This window comes from Anomalospiza imberbis, chromosome 2, assembly GCF_031753505.1.
Source record: "Anomalospiza imberbis isolate Cuckoo-Finch-1a 21T00152 chromosome 2, ASM3175350v1, whole genome shotgun sequence".
In the NCBI taxonomy this organism is placed as follows: Eukaryota; Metazoa; Chordata; class Aves; order Passeriformes; family Viduidae; genus Anomalospiza; species Anomalospiza imberbis.
Window position 1 is genome coordinate 5562427 of NC_089682.1, and position 23619 is coordinate 5586045.

The window sequence follows — 23619 nt, forward strand, 5'->3', positions numbered from 1 at the left end:
TACATATATATATATATAGGTAAAAAAATAAATTGTCTTGCTAAGAAATATTGCTTAGCCTGATTAAGAAACAAGTCCCAGAAGCTGGGGAATACAGCAAGACACATTGGCTGGATAGCTGACACCAGGACAGATAACTGCTTATTTTCAGAATTAAAAAACAAAACAAAACAAAAAAAAAACACCCAAAAAACAAAAAACCCCACCAAAAAAAAAACCAATCGAACAAAAAACCCTATTCTGCTAAAGACATAAACCTGATTCTTTGTTTGAGATTGCAGAATGTTGAGGAGGCTCCACGCTGCTGCTTGGTTTTAGTTGGATTTCCTCTCGCGCTCCCGCGCGGTCACGAAGTTCAGGAGGTCGATGGCTGTCACGATGCCAAACACCATCTGCCGCTTGCTGGAGGAGCCATCCGAGTGATCTGCACATTAAAAAAGGGAGTTCTGGCTCCAGGAGGCACAAACACACCCCCTTCTCCTTGGTTTTAGTGGCAGTGTTTGTAAAATCGGGGGCTGAGCCATCCCAGCTCCACGAGCCTGGAGCTGTTGGGTGATCCTGGCACACACAGGGGGGACACAAAAGGCACCTTGGCCAAGAGTCACAGAGCAAGCGACAAGGATTTTCAGCTCAGGAAAGCTCCTCATCAAAAGGGACACTGAAACTTTATGGAAGGAAGGATAAGGATCCAGTGGATTTATTTTTCTTGACACAAAAATTCCTCCAACCAGGCCCTCTTGTTATGAAGTGTATTTTCCTCAAACATTAATTACATGAAACAGCTGCAAGTGGCATTACCCCATTGGAACCAGGGGCCACTTGAATGGCCCAATGGAACCACATTTTGAGGAGGAAATGTGACACAACCATCTTCCTCCATCCCTGTCAACCACAGAATAAAAACCACAATACCCCATTTATATCCAAAAAATGTACTAACCATTTAGTTTTTGCTGCATTGAGAGCACAGGTTCAAGTGATTTTCTCATTGTGAGCCTAAGCCTTCACCTGGGAACCAAGTGGCCACATGACCTCAGGCCCTTTATCAATTGTCTAAAATCCAGTTCCTAAAGTCTGCCTGTACTGAGATGCTTAGTCTACTTCTCTACTCAGTTTTTTCAGTCAGCTGGACTGTCCTGGGCTTTTTTTTTTTAATTCAAAATCTGTTTCACTGCAAGCTTCCAGTGAGATTCCAGGTTTATAAATGGTCAGCTCAGAGCCAAGAGCTCATCCTTATGGAGATTATCAGGAACAACCCCAAATTTGATGGCTTTTCTTTTTCCAGTTATAATTGAGAAGCTAAAGAAAAATGTATCTGTCACAACTTAATATTGTTTTGAGTCTCATTTCTCAGTGTTTGTAACTTTGCAAAGTTGTCTGCTATTAGGAAGATTAAACAGGACAAAATGTTATTCACATATAAGGGTGATTTGAAGATTTATTCAGTCTTACTAATCCTAGGATGGTTTGGGTTGGAAGGGACCTTAAAATCATCTTGTTCCACCCTTGCCACAGGCAGGGGCACCTTCCACTACACCAGGTTGCTCCAAGCCATGTCCAGCCTAGCCTTGAACACCTCCAGGGATGGAAATCAGGCTTAGTAGCACAAATTTAGACACAGAATAAGGATTTTGCTTCTCCAGAGCTCACTTCACACATTCACACTCTCACTTGCCTCTTGTTACCACTCAAAGATTTGCTCTCACAAGGTGCAGTATTTCGTACTCACATTGAATTTGTTCATGAACCACCAGAGCAAAGTGGTCTATTTCCAGGATGTGAGAGAGTTTCCCCAAGTTGTCTTTCAGGTTAATCTGAGGAGAGAGTTACAGAACTTGAATAAAACAACCCTTTCTATGTTTAGCAGTCAATAATCCCCATACACGTCGTACAGAACTAAAATCAATACATCAGCATTTGTGTACTGCTCCCACACGAAGCACTAGAAAACACCAACAAATCAAGGCCAACTTAAAAGATCAGTTTTCTTTGTTTCTAATTTCCAAAAAAAACACTAAGCACTAGATGAAGTTATTCCTTCTGGTTCTGTAAACATAATGAATTTAATGAAGATCTGAAAAGTGCTAATAATCAAAGAAGGTCAAGTATTCCACGTGTCTCAACAAAGAAGTGACCATAAAAGACTTTATATTTGGTGATTTTATTCTAAAAAGACTGAAAAAGTGAACGAATCATGCTGCAAACCATTGTGGAAATGAATATGATCTGCAAAGGTAGAAAAGCCCAAACAAACCGAAATCAAAACCAAGGGTGAAAGATTGCTCATCTAACACAGGATTCGGGTGCAAATCAAGGAACAGAGATTTAATAATTCATTTTCTCTGTGAAGCTCAACTTTAGGAAGACTGAACAAGAAAGCACCCTGTGTCAACTATGAAAAAATACAGGTATTTCCAAAACACTTCAGCAATCAGCTGCTGCAATCATTTTAAGAAATGCCTAAAACTGTTCAAACATGAGTTAACAGATGAAGCAGCAGCTCCATTAACCTGGTGAACCCTTCCCAGCACCCACCATCTGACATCCTTTTATTAAAGGAATCCACAGCAAATAAGAGTCTTGCACAGCAGATTCAAAAAGCCTCTCTGTGAGAAATAAATGGCAGAGCATGAACAGCTGGGCTGCACTGCAACACAGAGCTCTGTCTCCAAACTGGGAGTCAGAGGATTCCAGCAGCCTGTGTATAAGAGACCTGCTATTGTCCAGACTGAGGAACCAATCCTTAAACTTGGGGGCCAGGAAAGGAAGGAGGTGAGAAATCTGCCACATGGAGTCACCCATCAGTCCCAAATCTGCCTTCAGGGACTGGGCAGGCTACAGATAACCAGGACAAGCAGCCCCTTGGCAGCACTGGGACAATCATGAAGGCATAAACATGCCTAGAGATGCTCAGTGGAAATTTAACAGAACCCCCACAGAGTTTTCACCTGCTTGTTCAAGGTCCTTAAACATTTTGCCCACAGGTTTTCCTACATTTAGGCTTTGTTTTTAAGCTTACTAGGTCTCTAGGCAGTGAGTACTACACTACACATGACTGGGAACCCAAACCACTGGAACTAACATCTGACTCTACAAGGAAGGCTCCTCCCTCCACTAGCACTTGTTTGGGTTGGCAAATTATCCTGTGACTGGTGTTTCAAATCCCCAGAGCACAGCTGTACCTTCAAAAAAGCTCTAACCCTTCTGCTTCTATTCTAAGAGATTATCATTAAGTAATTGAGGTGATCCTACCAAAGCAGGCTGCCCATGTTATAAAATCACAGAATGGTTTGGGGTGGAAGGGACCTTTAGGATCATCCCATTCCTCTGCCATGGACAGGGACACCTCCCACTATCCCAGGTTGCTCAGAGCTCCATCCAGCCTGGCCTTGAACACTTCCAGGGATGGGAGATCCACCACCTCTCTGAGCAACCTAAAAAAGCCAAAAGACCCATCTTTCCAAAATGTACCTTTGCCCTGGTTTGCAGGCTAGGCCTCTTATTTGATGCAGGCTGTGGTATTCCACGTAGGATATCAGAAGTGATTTTGGTGACACAGATGATTCATTTTCCCAATTTCACTCATAAACAAGCCAAATCAGCTTGACTAAAGTGGCAAGAAAAGCAAAATCCACAATACTTCTGAGGTTATGTGCATTCCGCCATGTTTCTCCGTTAACCCATCAATTCAAATGGAAAATAACAGTTTTTAGTTAACATGTCAGCAGTACCACAGCTCGTGTCACTCCCCTTCCAGCCTCCACCAAGAAAATACCAGAAATAAAGGGAAAAGAAATGGTTAAGCTGTTCTTTACTAAAGAAGCCTTCAAGCTGCCCATGGCAAGAGCCACAACCTCAGAAGTGCAGAGAACTGGCTGATGCAGCCAACACCAGAGCAGCTCCAGAAACCACCCCACACCACCAGCCCCAGAAACTCTTGAGGTGTCCAGGTAAGGGAGAAAATGAACTAGGCAGTTGTGTTACGCACCACATTTCCCCATGATGCTGGATTATCTGTCTGGGGAGGAAAAAATAAATTTACATTTGTCCATAAAGAACCAGCACCCTTGGGTGGCTCACAGGTTGAACAGAAGGATTAAGCACACTTCCAGAACACAGCACTCAATCCACTTTGGGACAGTGTTGGAACTTAAAGCCTGGTGAAAACTAAGTCAAGCATCCCACGATTTTAAAAGAAAATTCTGTGCTCAGTAACAGCTGCTGGCATGGCCCCAGGTGAACCTCACCCAGCCTGTGCAGTGTTAGCACACCTACTCCAGTACTTGCAACCAGAGAACCAGGAGCTGCAGAATACACCTGCCTACCTGTTGAAATTGCTTGTAGATTACTTTTCTGACTTCATCAGAAGGCTTAACTTTTCCAACAAGCAGTGAGGAAAGCATGTTACCCAGGGTAACCATGCCCAGAATCACCCTGGGGAAGGAGAGACAAAATAGGGATAAACAACACAAAAGCCTCAGGTGTTCCTGTAGAAAAAAGCATCCACTCTCAGCCAGCCTGGAGGAGTCAGTTCAGCTACTTCAGGGTAATAATGCAGCATTATTGATGGTACACTTGGATTCTGTGTGTCTGCAGGAGACAGAGTACAGCTCTCAGAGGTTCTGGGGACTCACACACCAGGCAGCAGGTACTGCAGGTCCTTCTGAGCACCAAGACCTTTTCATCTCTGCTCCTTGCAACTGGAGAGAGCTACCTGCAATCTCAGAGAGCTTTTGGAAAGCACAAACTGCTTCGTGTTTTCACACTCTCCTCTGTCCTTTTGAAAGGTGTGACAGCCAGAGACAATCTCACCCCAGTTTGGCTCATTTCCCTTCTCCCTGTGATGATCTACAGCAGTTCACCCTCAGGTCAGCACAAATGAGCAACTCCTCAATACTCAGTCTGTCTGCAGGAGGGCTGAAGGGTGATAAGGCACATTCCAGCTTGCTGGGGACACCCTGGTTTATGGGGGTCACTGCAGCACTGCACTGTAACACAATGTGCTGAAGAAAGCTCTGATAGACATGGGCACATTCAGGATTGGTTGTTTTAAATAGGAATTTTTGCTTTCTTTAAGTTCAACTGGTATTATTAAAAGAAAATAAATTATCCTGCAGAGACACAATGAGTAAGTATATCATAATAATCATTAGAATCATGTGAAGGGCAGATGAAAACACAAAGCCCAGCACTGGTGTGTTCAAGGCAACATTTCTGAACTGCATTAATAAACGAAAAAGGATGGGTGAGAAGACACCTTTCCATTATTTCCACCTTCCAGTATTTCCAGCAAGCATTTAAAAGACATCCCTGAGGACCTGGTGAGGGAAGTGATACATATGGATGAAAAGTGATATATGTGGACATACCCAGATTCATCAACAACTGGTACCTGGTCGAATCCCTTCTCCCGGAGAATTTCCACAGTCTTTGCACAGGTAACAGTTGGAAGCACAGTCAGGGGAGCAGAGAGGCTCAGTTCCTGAATACTGATGTTCCACCACCTGGGGATGGAGTGAAAAACAAACCCATGCAAGTCTTACGGAGAACACAGAACCAGCCCTTCACGCACAGGGGCCTCCAGCACCACAGGAATGACAAAAGGCTGCAAGGCAGAGTCAGGATTCAGCCAGAGTCAATAAAGCTTCAGGGCTCTCAGGGCTTATTCCCAACATCAGAAAGTCTCTGAATTGTGAGAAGGCTTGAAAATCAAACCCTTTTCCTCATTTCATCTGCTTTCTACGATTACAGATAGTCAGTGGAGAGCACTGATCTCCCCAGTTTCATTATTTACCTCTCACAGAAAATTTTGCAGTCCTACTCAAAGACCTATCTGTATTTACAGTCATTATAGGCAACAATATAGGGAAGATTCCCTTCTAGCTATGTAGACTTGCAGTGCTTTGCACTCAAGAACTCTGATTTTGGAAGAATTCTCTGCGTATTTTCTTTTTTTAATTCCAGATATAACACTTTTCATTTAAAAAAATCATTAAGTACCAAATTGTCTTCTGCTGCCATACAACTCAAGGAAGGATGTGAACTAATTAAAGTAGATTTGATTAATAGCTGCAATTATACATCAAGACAATAGCATGGAAGATCAGCTAAATCAAAGGAGAAGTGTGAATTGAAATAAGCTTTAAATTAGCAGCTGCCATAAACTCGATTGAATAGACTGCTGGAAATCCAGATGGATCTGACTGGCTTACCAGGGTTTGTTGCCAAGGCCTTCTTCTTTCATGAACCCTTTCTGAATCATCCATTTGTCACTCAAGAACTTGGACCTGCAGAGCACCAGGAAGTGAAAAGCTCATTAGCAGGGGTTGAACATCTGACAACAAACAGAGACAACTGTTCACAGCTCACTGCCACCAACAGAAAACGTGTAAGTGGAACTAGGACATCATTTGCCATCCAAGCTTAGCAGCCAGGGATATGGAGAATAAATACTCATGGGGACAAAAAGGAATCCTACAGGAAACAAAGCTCCAACTGCATCAGCCCCTTGCAATATCATAGAGACACAGCCTGGAATGGAGATGTGTCTTGTCTGCAGCTGCTGTTTGTCCAGTACTGAGCTGGATGCAACATGGGTGAGGAGTCTCAGCTAAAAATACCATGTTTTGGGCTATGTTTCAATGTGATTGGAGAAAAACTTCTCAGCACAGCTCAAAGCCCTGATGTTTCCACCTGCAAACTCACCCTGAGTGTGGCTGCTGCTGGTGTAGGACTGCTGGATCCTGCTGTGGGCACAAGAACCCTTCCAGGAATGGGATAACCACAGTGATCCCCACAAATAACACAGTGAAAGCAAGGCCTTTGCTGTGAGAAATGCTAACCAGTGATGATTATCTACTGTAATCAGAATTCAGAATTAAAGGGGAAATGATCCTCCCTGCTCCATGCCAGACCCATTTTAGACAGCTCAGAACTTGTGCCCCAAAGACATTCCTTGCTGGGATAACTGGGTGTTCCGAGGTCTCAGGGACTCCCTGACCCCTCTCCCAGAGAGCAAAGCAGCAGGTCCTTACATGTAGTTCCTGATGGAGTCAGGGCAGATGACAACACAGCGCTGACCCTCCTTCAGCTCCTTGGCTGCCTTCACAGCCACAGACATGGCACTGCCCGAGCTGCCTCCTGCCAGAACACACAGCGGGGGCAACACCGTCAAACCACACCTTGAAAGCCATCAAAAGGGAGGAGGAGAGAGAACAGAGGAGCCCAGAGCGAGGAAGACAAGATCTGAAGTGGAAGGAGGTCTCTGATCTGCACAAGGCTTCAGCCTCCCACAGACTGCTCAGAGAAAGGCAGAGGGGTCCTGCCTGCTCTTACCACACAGCAGCCCCTCCTCGCGGATCATCATCCGTGCCAAGGCAAATGACTCCTCATCATTGCTCTTGTACCACTGGTCCACTGCCTGGGGAGGGGCAGGAGACAGAAACAAGGCTCTGTTTAACTGAGGAGGGACAGGGGAGCTACACAACCAGTGTGAATTCAGCCCTGGCTCTTCGAGGGAGCAGCTGCCCTTCTGAGCTCGGGGTTTCCATCCTCCTCCAAATGCCAAGTGGGGTTTTTTGCCAAGGTAAGATGATCACATCAGCGCAAAAGGCTCCTTACTGCAACCCAGAATTCTGTGAGAGCAGGCTGCTGTGAGTCAGCCTCAGACAGCATCAGCTTCCTCCCCTCTTGGAAGGCTTCCCAGGGACACAGGCTCTGCTCAGGACAATCTTAACCACTTTGTCCAGGAGGGACGGGGATGCTCTGCTGGAAGGTTTGGTTTTGTTGTTTTGTGGGTTTTTTTGTGATTGGTAAGTAGGTGTTCTTTGTTGTGTGTCTGTTTAATTGTTATTGTATGTGTTTCATGACTGATTTTTTGGGTGTGTTTTGGGTTTTTTTTTAGCATAAATGTAAGTGTGTGTTGTAGGAAAATGTTATCACAGCATTTTGACCTGGCACTGCAAAACTATTGTGGCCAGTTTAGAAGCCTTTCAAGGGCTGTTTATGCTGATGGAAAGAACAGGAATAGTTCTGTCTGCTAACCCTCCCATTTCAGCTCGAAGAAATACTTCCCCAAGTTTTCCTGTGCCTTTAATCTCAGTTCTGCATCCCAGCAGAGGGCAAAGGGCAGTGAACCAAGCAGTGAGACTTACAGATCTATCCAACACTGTGGGGACAAAATCATATCCAATTCCTTCCACTTCGTACATTGTCTTGTCAGTCTTGTTCAGTTCTTCTGGTTCAGCAAGGATGGAGCCTTCAGGATCCACACCTATAATCTGGAGAATCAGTTTCCACTCAGGCCACCAAGACACACAGCTTTGGAGAGCACAGCCCCTGTGAGCACTGGCCTTGTCACAGCTGCTGGTGGCACACAGCCAACCTGTTCTCCTGTTCATTTCCTCCTGGCAACATTCACCTCCCTTGGGAGCAAAAGGCTTTGCTGCTTCTGGCCCCCTTGGAAACCCATCCCACCTTCTCAGACTGATGCCACCACTTGTTCTACACGTGGGTTTTGCTCGGTTTAAACAGAAAACAGGGTTTCCCTGAGACAAGGTTGTCCTCATTCACATGCCAGGCATCATTACAGACAACTCATTTTGTGCCAAGTGCAAACAGATCAGTTTTATTTTCTTTACCGCTCCCTGCCTGTGTAGGAAAATTCTCAAGATTCATGCAGGATCCCGAGTTCTGTGAGGAAATCTCACACATCACACAGGAAAACACACAGGCTGGTGTGTGCAGAGACAATTCCACTGGGCAAAACCTCAGCAGCTCCAGAGCAGCTGGGGAAGGCACAGCCAGGGAGGAAACCCAAGGCTGCAGAGCACAGCAGAAGAAGAAACTTCCAGAGAAGGAAGTTTCCCAGGCACTCCATGGAGGGATCTGAGGGTCAGCGTTCATCTGCTGACCCTGAGCCAAACCTGAACTCTGGTCACCAGTGGGACCAAGCACAATGATTTTAAACACTGAAACCCTCTCTGTAGCCAGTCCTACATTTTAATTGAGAACCCCCAAGAGCTTCCCACAGAGAGCCAGGGCAGGCTTACAGGGAGTGGGATGTGCCAAGGGAAGCAGTCTGAGGAGACACTAAAGACAAAAGCAGTGGGCTTCTCACTTACTTTGCACCCTGGACACTTCTCCTTCAGCTTCCTGGAGATGCCAGTGATGGTACCTCCTGTGCCAGCCGTGGCCACCACCATGTCCACCTTTCCTGTTTAAGGGTGTGGGAGAGAAGTGTGAAGTCTCCAGCAGAAGGATGGATTGAAAGCTCACTTACACCTAAGGATGGACTTTCCTCAACAAAAAGGCACAAAGTGGCTGAAAAGGGCAGGGTAGGACTCTGCTTCCCAAGAGCTGTGGTGAGACCTGCCTTGAAACTGCATTGCTCAATCATAATTTTCTCCAACAAGGGTTTTGAAATGTCCACCCAGAGGCCTGGCAAGGCACCAATCTGTGGCACTTTGGACACAGCTGGATGTGGCCCACAGAGCTGATAGCTGCAGTTTTCCTGTTACTGTATCTGCTGATACAGACAAGTCATTCTCTAAGTTAAACTGAGCAGCCCATTATGTTTGTTAATTAACTGAGCGAGTGCCAAGAGCATGGGATAGGCATCCCTGGAGAGAAATGTTAACACAACTGCTCCCTCATTTTCATGTGAAAAAAGACTGTTTTGGTCACTAGCACTCAGTGTGAGTGTGGATATGATAGTTCATCCCTGTGTCACCACCTACAGCTTCTCTGGTGCATGCACATGACAGCTTTGTTAATTAAAAAAAAAAAAAAGGATTTTTAAAAGGTCACCAATTCACACACCAAATCAATTGCTTAGCAGCCAAGAGAATAACACCCCACCAAGCAGGGGTAACTGAACAATGCCTGGGTTGTGAGGGGAAGTAAATAGAAACAAGAAGCCTAAATCTGGAACTCATCTGGACTCTCAGTTTGTGGGATGGCAGCTTGTAAAAGTGTACTCAGTTTAACTCAAAGTTTGTCACAGAAAGACAAGGCAAATCCTCTGAACAGCCAGAGTTTTAGAAATGAGGAGAACCTTCCACGTGGGCTTCACCTTTATGTGAATGAATTTAATTGCTGATTTTCTTATCAGAAGGTCCAATCAGAAACTGCACTGTTTAATAAGGCAGGTCGGGAGCCTTCTTATGACTCCCTTCTGTGCCCTATGGAAATGCCCACGTGGCTGCAGAATCACAGGGAATGCCTCCAGCAGCTCTCAAACCAGCTCCTGAGCTGAGGAACGAGCCCAGCTGAAGCTCTGCTGCCACAGCTCAGCCCCTTCTGGGGCTCAGCTGCCCAGAGCCAGCACTGGGCAGAGCCCTGCAGAGCCAGAGGGTCCTGCTGGTGACAGCTGTGACACAGAGCAGCTTGTGCTCCTGAGGACTCCTAAATGAAGATGCTTCCAGTGTGTTGGAGTATTTGCTCTGGGAATGCTACAACCCCTCTTTATTTGTGATCAAAGACTGACCCTATTCCATACCAGTCTACCTATGGGGATTTTTTTTTAAATAACTTAAACATCACTACTTTCTCCACCTGCTCACAGGCAGAGAAGTCTAAAAACCAAATAATTATTCTTTAATATAAAAAAAATCATTACTATGACTACTGAAATAAGGTAAGTCTCTAACAGCACACAGCACATGTATGGGGTTTGCTTTATCAAAATCCATGCTTTTCTCATCTGAGGGCTCATTCCCCAAGCACATAAGAACAAGGCACCACCAGGGGCTCTTTGAAGGGGTTTAGCAGTAGAGCAGACCTACCATCACACTGCTGCAGGATCTCCTCAGCTGTGGTGTCGTAGTGGGTCAGGGGGTTGCTGGCATTGCGGTACTAAATAGAAAGGCAGATCAGCCATAAAACAGATCAGAAGTACAAAAATCACCTTTTGAGCGAGTTCAGAAACATTTCAAACAATCCTCAAACCTCACAACACCTAAACATACTCTCTGCAGAACGCTTCACTCTGTATTATCTGGAACTAGGCCTAAGTGACCTCATTTAAACGCAGTCCTAAGGTGCCAGCACCCTCCCATGCCAAAATCAGTCCTGTCTGTGGGACAGCATGCCTAGCAATGGGACCCCCACGTCCATTCTTCCTCACAGGACAGCATGCCTAGCAATGGGACCCCCACGTCCATTCTTCCTCACAGGACTGCCAGCTCAGTGGAAATAGACACCCTAAGTGTTGTAGTTCTGGCAAACACCAGCTCATTGCTGCTCTCTAGTGACTGTAAAAAATTCCTTTCCTACAATGTGGCGACTGCTCGGCCCCCAGCTCCAGATCTGGGGCATCTCCTCCTCCAGACACACGTGAGAGTGCTGAACAGACAACCCAGAACACCACAGAGCTTCCTCCATGCTACACCTGCACCTCTGACACCTTGGCTCTCACCTGGTCCAGGATGTGTGCATTGGGGATTTCATTCTTCAGCCTCCAGGCCACTCCCACGTGAGATTCAGGAGAATCAAATCTGGCTGTAGTTGGGGTCCTCACAATCTCAGCACCCAGAGCTCTCAGGACATCCACCTGCAGCAAATAAAGTTGGTCACAAAACCCCAAAATATCCTCAACAGGCTCCCTTCACACTCAGCCCCAAGGCCAGAATATTTGCAGGCTATTCAAAGCTTCAGCACTGTCTTCCTTCACCATCTGCTCAGCAAGGAACAGCTCACCTGGAGCACAGGTAACCTATGTGCCAGGCAAACCTCAGGCTGTCCTGACATCTGTATTTAAAACAATTATGGGAGTTTTCAAAGTGGCAGTGCTGTGGGGATGGTTCTTAAAGACATTTTCTATCCATGGCCAGCCAGCCTGCATTTCTCTGGGCACTGGCAACAGCGCCTCAGCAGAGTTTTCCCTGGCCAAGAGCCTGCACCTTTGTTGCTGAAGCCCCAGCACTGATCTGCAGCAGGAGCTCTGCGAGTGCAAACACGTTTATCTTTAAATTCTTGAAAACAGAGGCAGCTCTGACCTTCTCCATGCTCATTTTCTCTGGCATGACGATGATGCAGCGGTAACCCTTCACTGCCGCCGCCAAGGCCAGCCCGATCCCTGCAAGCAAGCAGAGGCAAGCAGAGCACTCAGTGAGCAGCAGCAGAGCACAAAACCCACTGTGCCAGCTTTGGCACGCCCTGGCTTTCATCACATTTCCTCCAGAGTGTCTCCAGAGGGGTGGCAAAGGGAATGTTTCTGCCTGTCAGGTTTACAGGTGCTGATCCTTGTTTGAGGTTCTCAGCCCCGAGGAAGTTTAGCCAAGGGTGGGGGAACTTGGCATGTGCAAATTGCTGGCTTTACCACATGCACATCACCTTCCTCCTGTCCCACCCACTTCATTTTTCCAGAATTAATTTGGGAAAGGAATGTGCTTTAAGCCAAGAGGAGACGAGAGGAATCACTTGGATTCTGCCAAAAGGTCTGTAGAGCCTCTATTGACTCACTTCTGCAAAAACCCCTATTTGCAATGTGCTGAAACTAAGTCCTGTCTAAAAATAAATTATTTAGATGCTGTTGGTGATTGAGGTTCTAAGACACTGTGTCAGCTTGCTACCCCAGTGAAGCACCCTGGCTGTGGGAGACAGACATCTCATTTCTACTCTGAAAATCTCTGCCTCCAGCCTGATTCCTGCCTGGTCACCTGAAGGGCTGAGCTCAGAAGTGCTGTCCCTGTGGAAGAGAGGCTTACACCTGCTGTCAGATCACCTCTCTGCTGGACAGGCTGAGCTGATCAGGTTGGCTGAGAGGTGTGAGAGGTCAGGCTGCAGCTCCCCTGCTCCTCTGGGCACCAGCACATGCAGCTCACCCTACACAGAAACTGCTTGTTCAAATCTGGCTCTGGTTTTGTGTGGATTGCATAGGGGAGAAAAAAAAAACCCACCCTAATAATCTTTAACTCTTCCTGTAAGAGAAGCATAGCTCACACCTCAAACAACTCAAGTAGTGTTTGATATATTGGGAAGGGAAAGTTTTCTCAGTATATTATAGATAAATAGGGGTGACCAAATACACAAATAAATAAGACAGCAGCAGCTTCATTAAAGCCAAAGGCTGAAGAGAAGTCATCCAGATCTTCCTTATGGTCTGTGATGAAGATTTTGAGACCTGAACTCTAATACTTTGTACTTTCTACCACTGACCTGGAAATGCAACAAACATAAAAACAGGACTTTGGGTGAGGGAGAACTGGGATGCAGAGAGGATAAAAATGTAACACATTAGCTCTCACATTCAACATACCCAGTAGCTCTGAGCAGTAGAGAGCAAAAACCAATTCTCTCAGGTTACTGTGTGCCCTGGTCTTTGCCCTTATGTGACAAAAAAAAAATCAGCTTTCTGAAGTAATTGTCCTGTCTCTCCTTTAGTTCTGCCTTTCTGGATTCTGTGCAAGTAGAATCATTTATCAGGTACTGACCCAGAGAGAGGGATGTCACAGTGAGACCTTGGATCCTGGAGGAATGCAACACACAAGGGTATTTTCCACTCCAGGCCGTTGTTCAGGCAGGAGGTACAGCCACACTCACTAAGGCTTCAGCTGCCCTGAATGCCCCCAGAATCCCCTGATCCCCCCCAGAACAGCTGAGCCAACAGCAACAGATGTGACTTCCCAGTTTTCTGCTGCAGGCTGGGGAGCTGGTCACAGATCAGCTCATCCCCTCCAGGCACATCAGAACAAAATCTGCCTGCTCTGTGCCTGTCAGAAAGCAGCAGTGGGTGGAAGTCCAGAGAAGAGTTTAGGAGCAGGACCAGACACCTCTCCTGAGCACAGCAGGCAGGAGGGCAGCTTGTAGCTCACGCCATGAACCTCCTCAGAGGAGGCAGTGTATTAGGTATTTAACTATTTCTATTTAACAATATTATGCATTTTATATTTGACTCCAGGGGGAATATTCCAGATGTGTTTGACTCCCCGTGAGGAGAGCAGCTTAACGCAATTACGACAACTTTGACACAGGAGGCCAGAGTTAACTCCAGACTGCTCAGGTCATCAGTGCTCTGCCCTGGCCCCTGACCTAAGGGGACTGTTCCTTCCTCCAGCCCTCCAAGGAGGAAATGTGGACCCAGGTGGAACCTGCTGACAATCCAGGTGTGCAGGGGCTCTGTCAGGCAGTGCCGTAAGGATGCAGCTCATCTCCCATCTCCCCTGCACCAGCATGGAAAGGGCTGCTCTCACACCTGACAGAGGAACCATGGGGCTTCCCCAACAGAAAGAAGGGGAAGATCCAGATTCACACTGATACCTCAGGTTTTAGCTTTTATATTTTATATTTTTCAGATTCTCTCCTGCTTTAGTGTGCACTTCTGAGCTTCCTATTAGGGGATGGTGAGCTCTCTTCACAGAGCAGCGAGACAAAACAATTCCTTCTCCTTCTCTAGCTGGGGACCAAGGACAAATGATCCAAATCTCAGGCTCAAGAGCACAAACAACGTGGACTGGAGAGAGAAAAACAAGCAGGATGGGACTGCATGGGCTAAAGCTGGAATGGGACAATGAACTCCAATGTGCCAATGGAGCAGAGCTGATCCCAGTGAGAGCCCCCGGGAGCGCTCGTGCATTTTGGGACCATTTGGGTTCATCTTGGGTGCAGCCCTGGCTGGGCTCTGGTGCTGCCCAAGGTGGATCCATGGAGGCCTTTTCATAAATCCCTGCTTTGTTGTTTAGCTCTGTCCAGCCTCTGCTCTAGGGCAGCTTTCACAAAGCATCAACACCAGTCTTACGGGTGCTTTTTTCCACAATAATTTCAGTCAGACTTGAATTCCTAAAGACCCTTGTGAGTGTGGCCTAGCACTTCCTTTCATTTAAAGCAAAGAGGCTCTGCAGGTTAGCAGAACACCTTCCCCATCTGCTCTGGTCAGCACAGGACACAGCAGAGTTGTTCCATGTGTGAGGTGGAAGAGGCACTGCTGCCTGCACCACGCAGGCGGGAAGAGATTCCCTTTCCTCCCCGCACAGGCTGCGACCTCAAACCTGCCTCTTCCAGGAAAACCACCACAGCATTTCCCCCACACGTTCCTCAGTCTCTGCACGCCCTACCTGTGTTCCCAGACGTTGGCTCTATGATGGTGTCCCCAGGCTTCAGGATGCCAGCCTTCTCAGCATCCTCCACCATCCTGAGGCTGATGCGGTCCTTCACGCTGCCCCCGGCGTTGAAGTACTCACACTTGGCCACTGCAAACACACAACCAGCAGTGCTGCAAGGCATTTCAGAGCTCATCCAGCTCCACCCCCTGTCCTGACCAGAGACACCTTCCACCTGAACAGATTACTCCAAGCCTCATCCCACCTGGCCTTAAAACCTGGTCTTGCCCCTTTCCCCTTGCCTTCTTTGCTCCTTCCCCTTTCCTGGTACATTCTCCAGCCAAAAAAGTTCTGATCAAACTGAAGTTTCTCCCCATGCTCAGCCTGCACTTTCACTCCAGAACTCCCAGCATTAATCCCTTCATCACCTTTCAGGACTCTGATCAGAGTCAGTATTTACAGTATGGCTGGGTTTAAAAAGCCAACCAAACAAAAAAACCATTCACTGACAGTTTCACCCCTTTAATCATTTTCAGTGATCTTTAGTGATAACTGCAGGGCTGCCTTTTGCACATACTCTTTTTTTTGAAGCAGTCAAAAACTTTACACAACTTCTTTAAATTAAAAAAAATATTTTCTACTAACATTTAGTGTTTCCTGCAGAAATGGAAAAGCTGCAGGAATTGTTCTCATGAAGTACAAACCCAAAGATGTTTTAGATGACCAGATCCTAAACCCAGAAAGTTTGCCAAGGAAAACCAGGAATTTTTCCTCACCATTTCTGGCCAATAACCTGTGGCCAGGTTATATGACACTGCTAACCCCATCCACCCAAGTTTGTGAAACAGTCTTTGTAGTTTGTTCTCTGCCTGCAGCAACTCACAGAGTTCACACTTGAGCCCAAAGTGCTTCCCAATCTTGTTGATCCGCACCAAAGGTGTGTTGCCAACTTTATTCAGGATGTTTGGCAGGATCTTCGGAGGCTCTAGCCTGGTACAAACACAAACATTAAGTCAGTGTATTCACAGAAGAGGCACACAACAACCACACAGCACTTACTGCTTTTTATTTCTCCTTCTCCTCAATCAGGCTGGTTATTTGAGCTATTTTAGCTCAAAGGAATATCCATCGGATACAAACACACAACATCAAGTCCTTGATCCAAAACATGGATTCATCAGACCTGGATTCGTGCTGAAAAATCAGCAAATAAGGAAACACTTACAGGGTGGCATGATGATGGGGGGAGGCAGAGAGGGGTTTCCCAAGCTTCCAGGTGCATTTGCTGGGTGTATCAGGGCGGATCCACTGCCTCTCCTTCTCATTAGCCTTGCAGTTCTCAGCGTCCACCCCACCAGGGACTAAAAATTTGGCAGGTGCATGAGGGCATGAGTTTGTATCTGGCTTCTTCTGGGAAGGAAGAGTAGGGATTTCATTCTTGGGGGAGGAAGAAAGAAAAAAAAAAAGGAGTTGATGTTTCCACGGTGCCGTGAGGATGGGGAAGTGTCTCAGCATCATCTTAATTTGCCAAATCCTTATCACCAACATGAGAACCTGCACTGCAAGTTTGGGAGCAAAAGCTCACCACAGTGCTCTACACAAAGATAATTTAAACACACATGTGCTCACTGTAACCAGCCTCCACAGACACAAAAAAACCAGGACTATTCTCATGGGAGACGCCTCTCCCACACCAAATGCTCTCAGAAATAAAACCTTCCCATTCCAAGCAGACTGGAATACAGTAAGACTGCTTGGTGACTAAGTAGAAACTCTGCATGGCTGAGTGGTCACAGAGAACTGTTCCAGAAAGGTTTCACCAGCACCTTCCTCCACAGCAGCTCAGAGCCCCATCCAACCTGGCCTTGAAGCCTCTTGGTCTTGGTCCTTCCCTGGAAAGTTCTCCAGCCACAGAGCTTCCAGTAAAAATGGAAGTTTTTCCCCTATTTCAGCCTGCATTTCCACTTCAGTACTCTCTTCAGTTCATTTTTTTATTTATTAATCCCTTGAATGGGGCTGGGGAGGGGGGGAAACCCAGAATTTTCTAGAGCTCTCTTGAGCCTCTGCTTCAATAACTCTTTATTTCAACACATTTTATGATTCTGAAACAACATTTTGGAAAGCCAGCCTTCAGACATAACAAGTAAGGAACAAACCAGTTAACTTAGGCAGTATTTTTTACACATACATATACAGAGGTAAAAAATAAATTGTCTTGCTAAGAAATATTGCTTAGCCTGATTAAGAAACAAGTCCCAGAAGCTGGGGAATACAGCAAGACACATTGGCTGACACCGGGACAGATAACTGCTCTCCAAAATCCTGGTGATGGAAAGATGGGTAAACAGTATTCCCCAAAGAGCTGTGAGTACCTTAGAGACAGGAACAGGCCTTTCTGATACAAACTTCTCCATGGTTTTTGGTGGGGGTGGTGGCACAGAAAACGGGATTTTCTTCGGGAGAACGACTGCTGTGGGTCACAAGGTTGGAATCCTCTTCAAAGCTGCAGATCATACACGTTAGAAGAAAAAAAAAAACTAAACTATCAGGAAACTCTCTCACAGGGGCAAAACACACATCTTTTTCATAGGGAAAAAAAAAAAGCTGCAAAACAAAGTGAAGATGACTTCTATAAACAGGATTAAAAATAAATCATGCAGCAGAGGTATTGTGCAGGATTGATGGAGGGTGCCCTGACCCTGTCCCTCCTGCATTACTTAATCTTCCCTCTGCCCTGTCCTCCACAGTAAGCACAAAACATCTTTTATCAGACCTTCTGCAACTCCAGGAGCTTGAAAGCCACAAAAAGTAATAGAAAATACTTCTGTTCACAGGAAATATAGTCCTAGAGACACAAAGGGTGAAAGGGCTTCATGGTGCTGTCCCCAAAAGACCCCTACACAACTTTGGAAAAGGCTTTATCCAGGAACAGAGGCCTCTCCACCCTCGAGGAGAGCAAAATCTCACAAGTTCCTACCCAAAATTAATTAGTGTTGCATGCACAGCTACAGTGATGCTGCATAAAACACACACAGCAAACACTTCATGCTTCTAGCAGCTTTTAGCTCCAGAAATTAGTAAACACAAAATAGAAAGTTAATTTCTCCTACCAGTTGTTCACAGAGCCTGGCTGCTTCCTATCAATTAAAGACAAAAATCTAGCTGAAATCTTGGAAAGCATGAGGGTTTTTTTTCCCCCTAATATTTGTTTTCTTCATCACTGTTTTGCAGGAAGGTTCAGCTCTTTCCATTACTGAATTGTGCTGGAAATGGTCCCTGGCCTCATCCTCCTGGCAGTTGCACACAAAACACATATTTAAGATCTCACAGAGTTGATGGTCTGGTGAGAAAACTGGAAAAAAAAAACATCTGGATCACAGCATCAGTGACCTTTAGTATTTGATCCTGCAAGTTAACACGGGCCACTAACCACTGCTGCCTCAGGCACTCCAATGCCCTTCCCGCAGGCTGGCTGGAAGAAAATGCCTAAAGAATTTAAACTGCTCTCCTCTAGGGAAAAAAAACCCTCTGAAAAGATCAGCTTTCCAGACTAAGACTTGACTTCATTCTCCTTCAAGACAAAAAGATTCCCATGCCACCAAAATGGTTTAATTCTATTTAATCAGGTTAATACATGCCCAAGAGCCAAGAAGGATTATAACCTGTCATAGATGGACTATAACCTGCCACAGACTACTGACCAGGGTTAGAATGAGAGACATCAGTCTGAAAAAGCAAAGATCCCATAAATACACAAAATCTAGCACCAACCTGTCTGTGCTACCAGAAATCAGCTTACTTCCAGTTCCAGAGCAAAACCCAGCCCTCATTTCTCTTTCTAGGATATATTCTGGCTCACAGTCCAGAGCATCAGTGGGTTTTTTGGTTTTGTTTTTTTTTTTTTTTTTTGGTAAAGGAGAAGTACAGGAGGAGTTCCAAGGTTTCCTATGAGGCACATGCTCCCTCAGACAGCTGGCACAAAACACTGGACACAGACAGTGACTGCCTGTGCCACAGGTAACACTGACAATATTGACAAAGTCCAGCTAAAAAGGGGGCCTTGCTGCCAAAGGATCAAATCATTTCAAAATACATGAGAAAAGCAGCAAAGGTTTAGGAACAGGAAAGTGAAAATTTTGTTCTGCTTCCAAGTTATCATAAAATAAGAGCACAAAACCTTTAAAAGCTTTAAAACACCAGCTCTCAGTGTCTTTCAAGAGTGTCCAAAAACTGAGCTGAAAGAGGGAGAAATTCATTGCAGTAAAAAAAAAAAAAAAAAAATTAAGAGGTTTACAGGATTTGTTCTTTGTATTGATGGCAGGAAATAAATTAATGTGGCTCTCAAAAAGCTGCCTTTTGGAGGATTCCCTCTGGACTGGGCAAGGCAATAGCACCTCATTTCCTTTATTGTAAGGCAGAAATTTAATAATTTACTAACAGCAGCTCTCATTACTTATTGAACAGCAGAAACTGAGAAAAAGCTGTATTTATTGTTCTCAAGCTGTGAGATTCTCCCATATTTTCAAAATGGCAATACTTGATGTTTGATCAAAGCTTCAGTAATGGGGCTTCGACTGAACAAAAACGAGGAGAAAGACAAAAAGCTAAAAATCCTGTCACCAAACACTAACCTTAAGCAACATAATTCATTGCTTACAGCCCTAGGTGAGACAACCTCAGCAAAATGGGGTCAGACGTGGTCTAGGACATCCAAATCCCCACCCTGATCCTCCCTACAGGCCCAAACCAGCATTTTTTTCTGGGGAAGCAGGACAGGAGGATGTCAACTCTGCTTCTGTAGCTGCAGCTGAACTCTGCTCAGCAGAGGCCAACGGACATAAGCTGCAGGAAGAGCTGCCCATCTTCAGGGGAAAAAATTATGTCAGCCTGAATTTAATTTTCCTGTAAAGGGGAACACTCCCATAACTAGTTGGGGGTGTGGGTAGAGTCTAACTAGAAAAGCCTGAGTAGCTCCTGCCATTGTATCTGCAGATCACACAAGGCAAAAAAATATTAATTAGTCAGAAAGAGAATTTACAAAGCCACTTAAACCTAAGTCACAAAGGGGAGTGGGACAGAAAGTCTCATGGGCAAGGCTCACACCCCTGCATCCATCTCCACAGGGAAAGCATTTCTCAGCTCCTAGAGAACAGGACTGAGGGCCAGTGAGTGAAATCCTGAGCAGCCTGAGCTGAACTCAGAGCACAGATGAGTCAGGAGCTGCGGTTTCCGTGGCTGTGCACAGTGTGTGATATCAGCACTAATGCACTGCACTATTTCAACATCCCCTGTGCAACAGCCAAATTAACTGAGGCTGGCCTGGAGCACAGATGAAGCTAACAGGCAGGTGGAAGAGCTGAACCAGAGGGAGATGGCCCCAGGGGGGACCGCTAAGGCAGGGATGGGATACAGAATTCCATTCTGCTGCAGCCTGAGAAAGGGAAACTTGATGATGTTAAGCAGGTACAAATGAACCACTGCAGAACAGTTGTTCTGCTCAGCCTGAGCAGCACAGGGTCTTACAGAGCTGTAGGATCTTTGCAGGTAAGCAGATGCAGCAGGACACATCCAGCCTTTGGAAACACCATAGCTGGAACAGATTAAGGAGAAAGTCAAACATTTGGGTTTTTCTGTGAGTGTGCGCGTGCCCTTGCTACTTCCTCAGGAGCAGCCATCCCTCCTGTGCCAGGAGATATCAAGTGACCTGAAGTAACAGGGGAATGAATTAACATCTGGATCTAGGAAGAGATCCTTCAAGAATCCAAAGCATTATTTCCATTTTCTCCCACAAAGCCACAAAGCAGGTGAGCACATGCACATCCTCTCGATGATCACTCTTGAAGAGCCAGGCTGGCACACTCATAACTTTCTGGCAGGAAAGGGGCAGTTCTTTAATGCCTTCACCTCTGTAATCTTGCAAAGATTAAACTCTGGCAGCAAAGCAACTTCCATTGCTGTGGCAATTGTTATTCTAGAAATCAGCCAGGGAGAACAGGGGAGTGTTCAGTTTGCTGTGCCCCAAGAAGGGAAGCTGTGCCTGCAGCCCTCACACAGGTGTCTGACAGCTCCATGTCCTGAGTTCACTCCAACCCTGCCTGGACTCACGTGATAAAGTCTTCTGAGTGAAGACTGACGTCTTCAGGAGAACAGCAGCATTAGAGAAAAGACTGGAGAATGCTTTATCTGTGTTTTTACCTGTTGCAGTCAGAAGCTTTCAGTATTTCTTTCCCTGCTTCTAGTTCCCCCTCCTGAGCACACAGAGATGGACCAACACTGCAGCAGCGCTCCTGATCTGCCCAGCTCACCAAGCACAGGGAGAGGAGGATTCCAGGCAGGGTGACAGATGCTCAGAGATTAAACAAGTTGCCCAGCAGGACAAAGAGAGGGAGGTGCTCTCAGTTTTTGACCAGGTCTTTAAGACAGGCAGAAGCACAGCAGCCCTTCCCCAGCATCATGGGGCCTCCCGCAAGGCTTCACAAGTCCTGCTAGCCCAGAGGGCTCTGATAAAGGCTGGCAGAGAGCGGGGCAGGAAGGCAGCTTTTGGCTGATGCGTATTTTGTGGGAAAGACCAGCTGCCATCACTCTGGCTGCACCTGTGGAGCTTTTAGCAGGATCCCCAGAGCAGCCAGGAGCACGGCACTGCTGTGGGCCTGGTTCCTGTGTTCACATGCAGGCCACAGGCCAGTAGCCAGGGGCCAGCCCATGCTAGCCAGCCTGGCAGGCTGCCGTGCTGCCAGCACCAGCTTGGTGACGTCCCTGCACACTCCAGGACATGGGTCACTCCTGCCCCTGGCTGCCACCACCCTCGTTTGAAGCAGGCTCTGGCTTCAGGGAAGCTGGGTAACTCACACAGAAGGTATGGCAGGGAACCGAGGGCCACCAGCTGGTATGGAAAAGGATGCTGAGTGCAAATGCCCCAGTACTGGGCCTGCCCTGGCACCTAAACCACACTTCATCAGTGGTGATCTAACCAGAGAAGAGAAGCAGCAGGTTCTGAGCAGGGCCCAGCTTCCCAGGAAATGCCTTTTCTGTCCCACATGAGATCCCCACGTTTCCTTTCCCCTGCCTCCATGCCCTGTGTTTTTCCGCCTTTCCACAGCACAAGCGTTGCAGAACACGGAGCTCTCACACCTCAAATCAGCAAACAGACTCCTGGCAAGGGCGAACAGAGTGAGCAACTCTGCTGGAACGGGGCCCAGCACTCCAAAACCTCCGTGGTCAAAGGCTCTGGGATTACAGAGATCCACAGCAGACTAGATACTCCACCAGGAACAAAACAACCACTCGTCTCTCAAGCTGTGGCTGGTTCAAGACACCGGGAGCATTATTAACACGGCTACTGAACGGCTCCCTCAGGTCCTAGCCAAGTTCAGATCCCTCCCAATTGGGGAGGGGTAATATATGAAATCAAATGTAAAAAATAAGCTTCATGGTCCAGTGCATCAGCCAGACTTGCCACAGAAACCTTGCAGGAGAACCTCATGGCACCCAAGAGAACAATGGGCAGCGAGCCACGACCCGCTGGAGAGCCGGTGCCAAACCCCGAGAGAGACCCAAAAGGCACCAAGTCATCTTGTGAACCTGGAGGAAAAGCGGAGAGCCCAACTCTGCTCCGGGCTCAGAGGAGGCGCTCGCAGGCAGCCTCCGGCCCGTCCTGGGCACCCGCAGCGGAGCCAGCACCGCCGGGGGCGGCTCCGGGGCTCCCCGCGCCCGCAGCTGCCTCTCCCCTTCCTTGCAAAACCAAAAGAAGGCCAGCACGGAATCACAGAATGGGTCAGGCTGGAAGGGATCACAGTGCGGCACCTGGTCCAAACTCCCTGCGCCAGCAGAGCCATCCCGGAGCACATGGCACGGGATCGCATCCAGGCGGCTCTGGAATATCCGCACCCGGGGAACTCCACAGCCTCTGTGGGCAATCCGCTCCGGCCCGCAGCCCTCCACCCCCCATCCCCTCTGGGATGTGGGGCACGGCCGCCCCCAGCTCTCTCGCCCCCACATCCCGCTCCCGCGGATGATGCAACCTGCGGCCATCAGGATGCGGCGGCCCCCGCCCAGCCCTCCGCTACGGCCGCCACCTCACCCGCGCGATCCGGACGCTGCCCAGGACACCGCCGCTGTGGGGACGGTCGGGATGGTGCCTGTGAGGAGGGTGATGAGGAGGAGGAGGAGGATGAAGGTGCGGAGGATGCGCGGGGTTTAAGAGGAGCCCGCCGGCCGCGGCCCCGCCCCCTCGCGCCCGCGCCGGCCCCGCCCCGGCCGCGCCCCGGAGGGGCGGGAGCGGCGCGGCGAGCGCTGATTGGTCAGCGCGGGGGCGTTGGCGACTCCGAACCAGCCAATGGGAGCGCGGTGCGCGGGGCCGGAGCGCCCGGGGATGTCCGGGAATGTCCGGAGGTGTCCGGGGATGTCCGGGGATGTCCGGGGATGTCCGGAGGTGTCCGGAGGTGTCCGGGGATGTCCGGAGGTGTCCGGGGATGTCCGGGGATGTCCGGGGATGTCCGGAGGTGTCCGGGGATGTCCGGAGGTGTCCGGGGATGTCCGGAGGTGTCCGGGGATGTCCGGGGATGTCCGGGGATGTCCGGGG

General features: G+C 47.6%; 1 protein-coding gene across 3 annotated transcripts; it reads right to left on the reverse strand.

The window, feature by feature from the left end:
- On the reverse strand, positions 1–23231 carry LOC137468189 (cystathionine beta-synthase-like protein). Of its 3 annotated transcripts, none has more exons than XM_068179639.1 (17): positions 23119–23231; positions 17411–17541; positions 16264–16475; positions 15922–16028; positions 15054–15188; positions 11997–12076; positions 11417–11551; positions 10785–10854; positions 9123–9214; positions 8154–8279; positions 7336–7420; positions 7035–7140; positions 6213–6287; positions 5370–5504; positions 4326–4434; positions 1730–1814; positions 1–424 (listed from the first exon to the last, which is right to left on the reverse strand). In XM_068179639.1, the coding sequence occupies exons 2-17, from the start codon at positions 17450–17452 to the stop codon at positions 315–317; spliced, it is 1704 nt and encodes a 567-aa protein (XP_068035740.1). In that variant the 5' UTR covers positions 17453–17541; positions 23119–23231; the 3' UTR covers positions 1–314. The 3 variants fall into 3 exon arrangements, 2 of the variants coding, with proteins under 2 accessions (XP_068035740.1, XP_068035741.1); XM_068179640.1 differs by having other exon boundaries at positions 23114–23226; XR_010995792.1 differs by lacking the exon at positions 1–424 and having other exon boundaries at positions 5393–5504.
- Between the last annotated feature and the right edge of the window lie 388 nt (positions 23232–23619).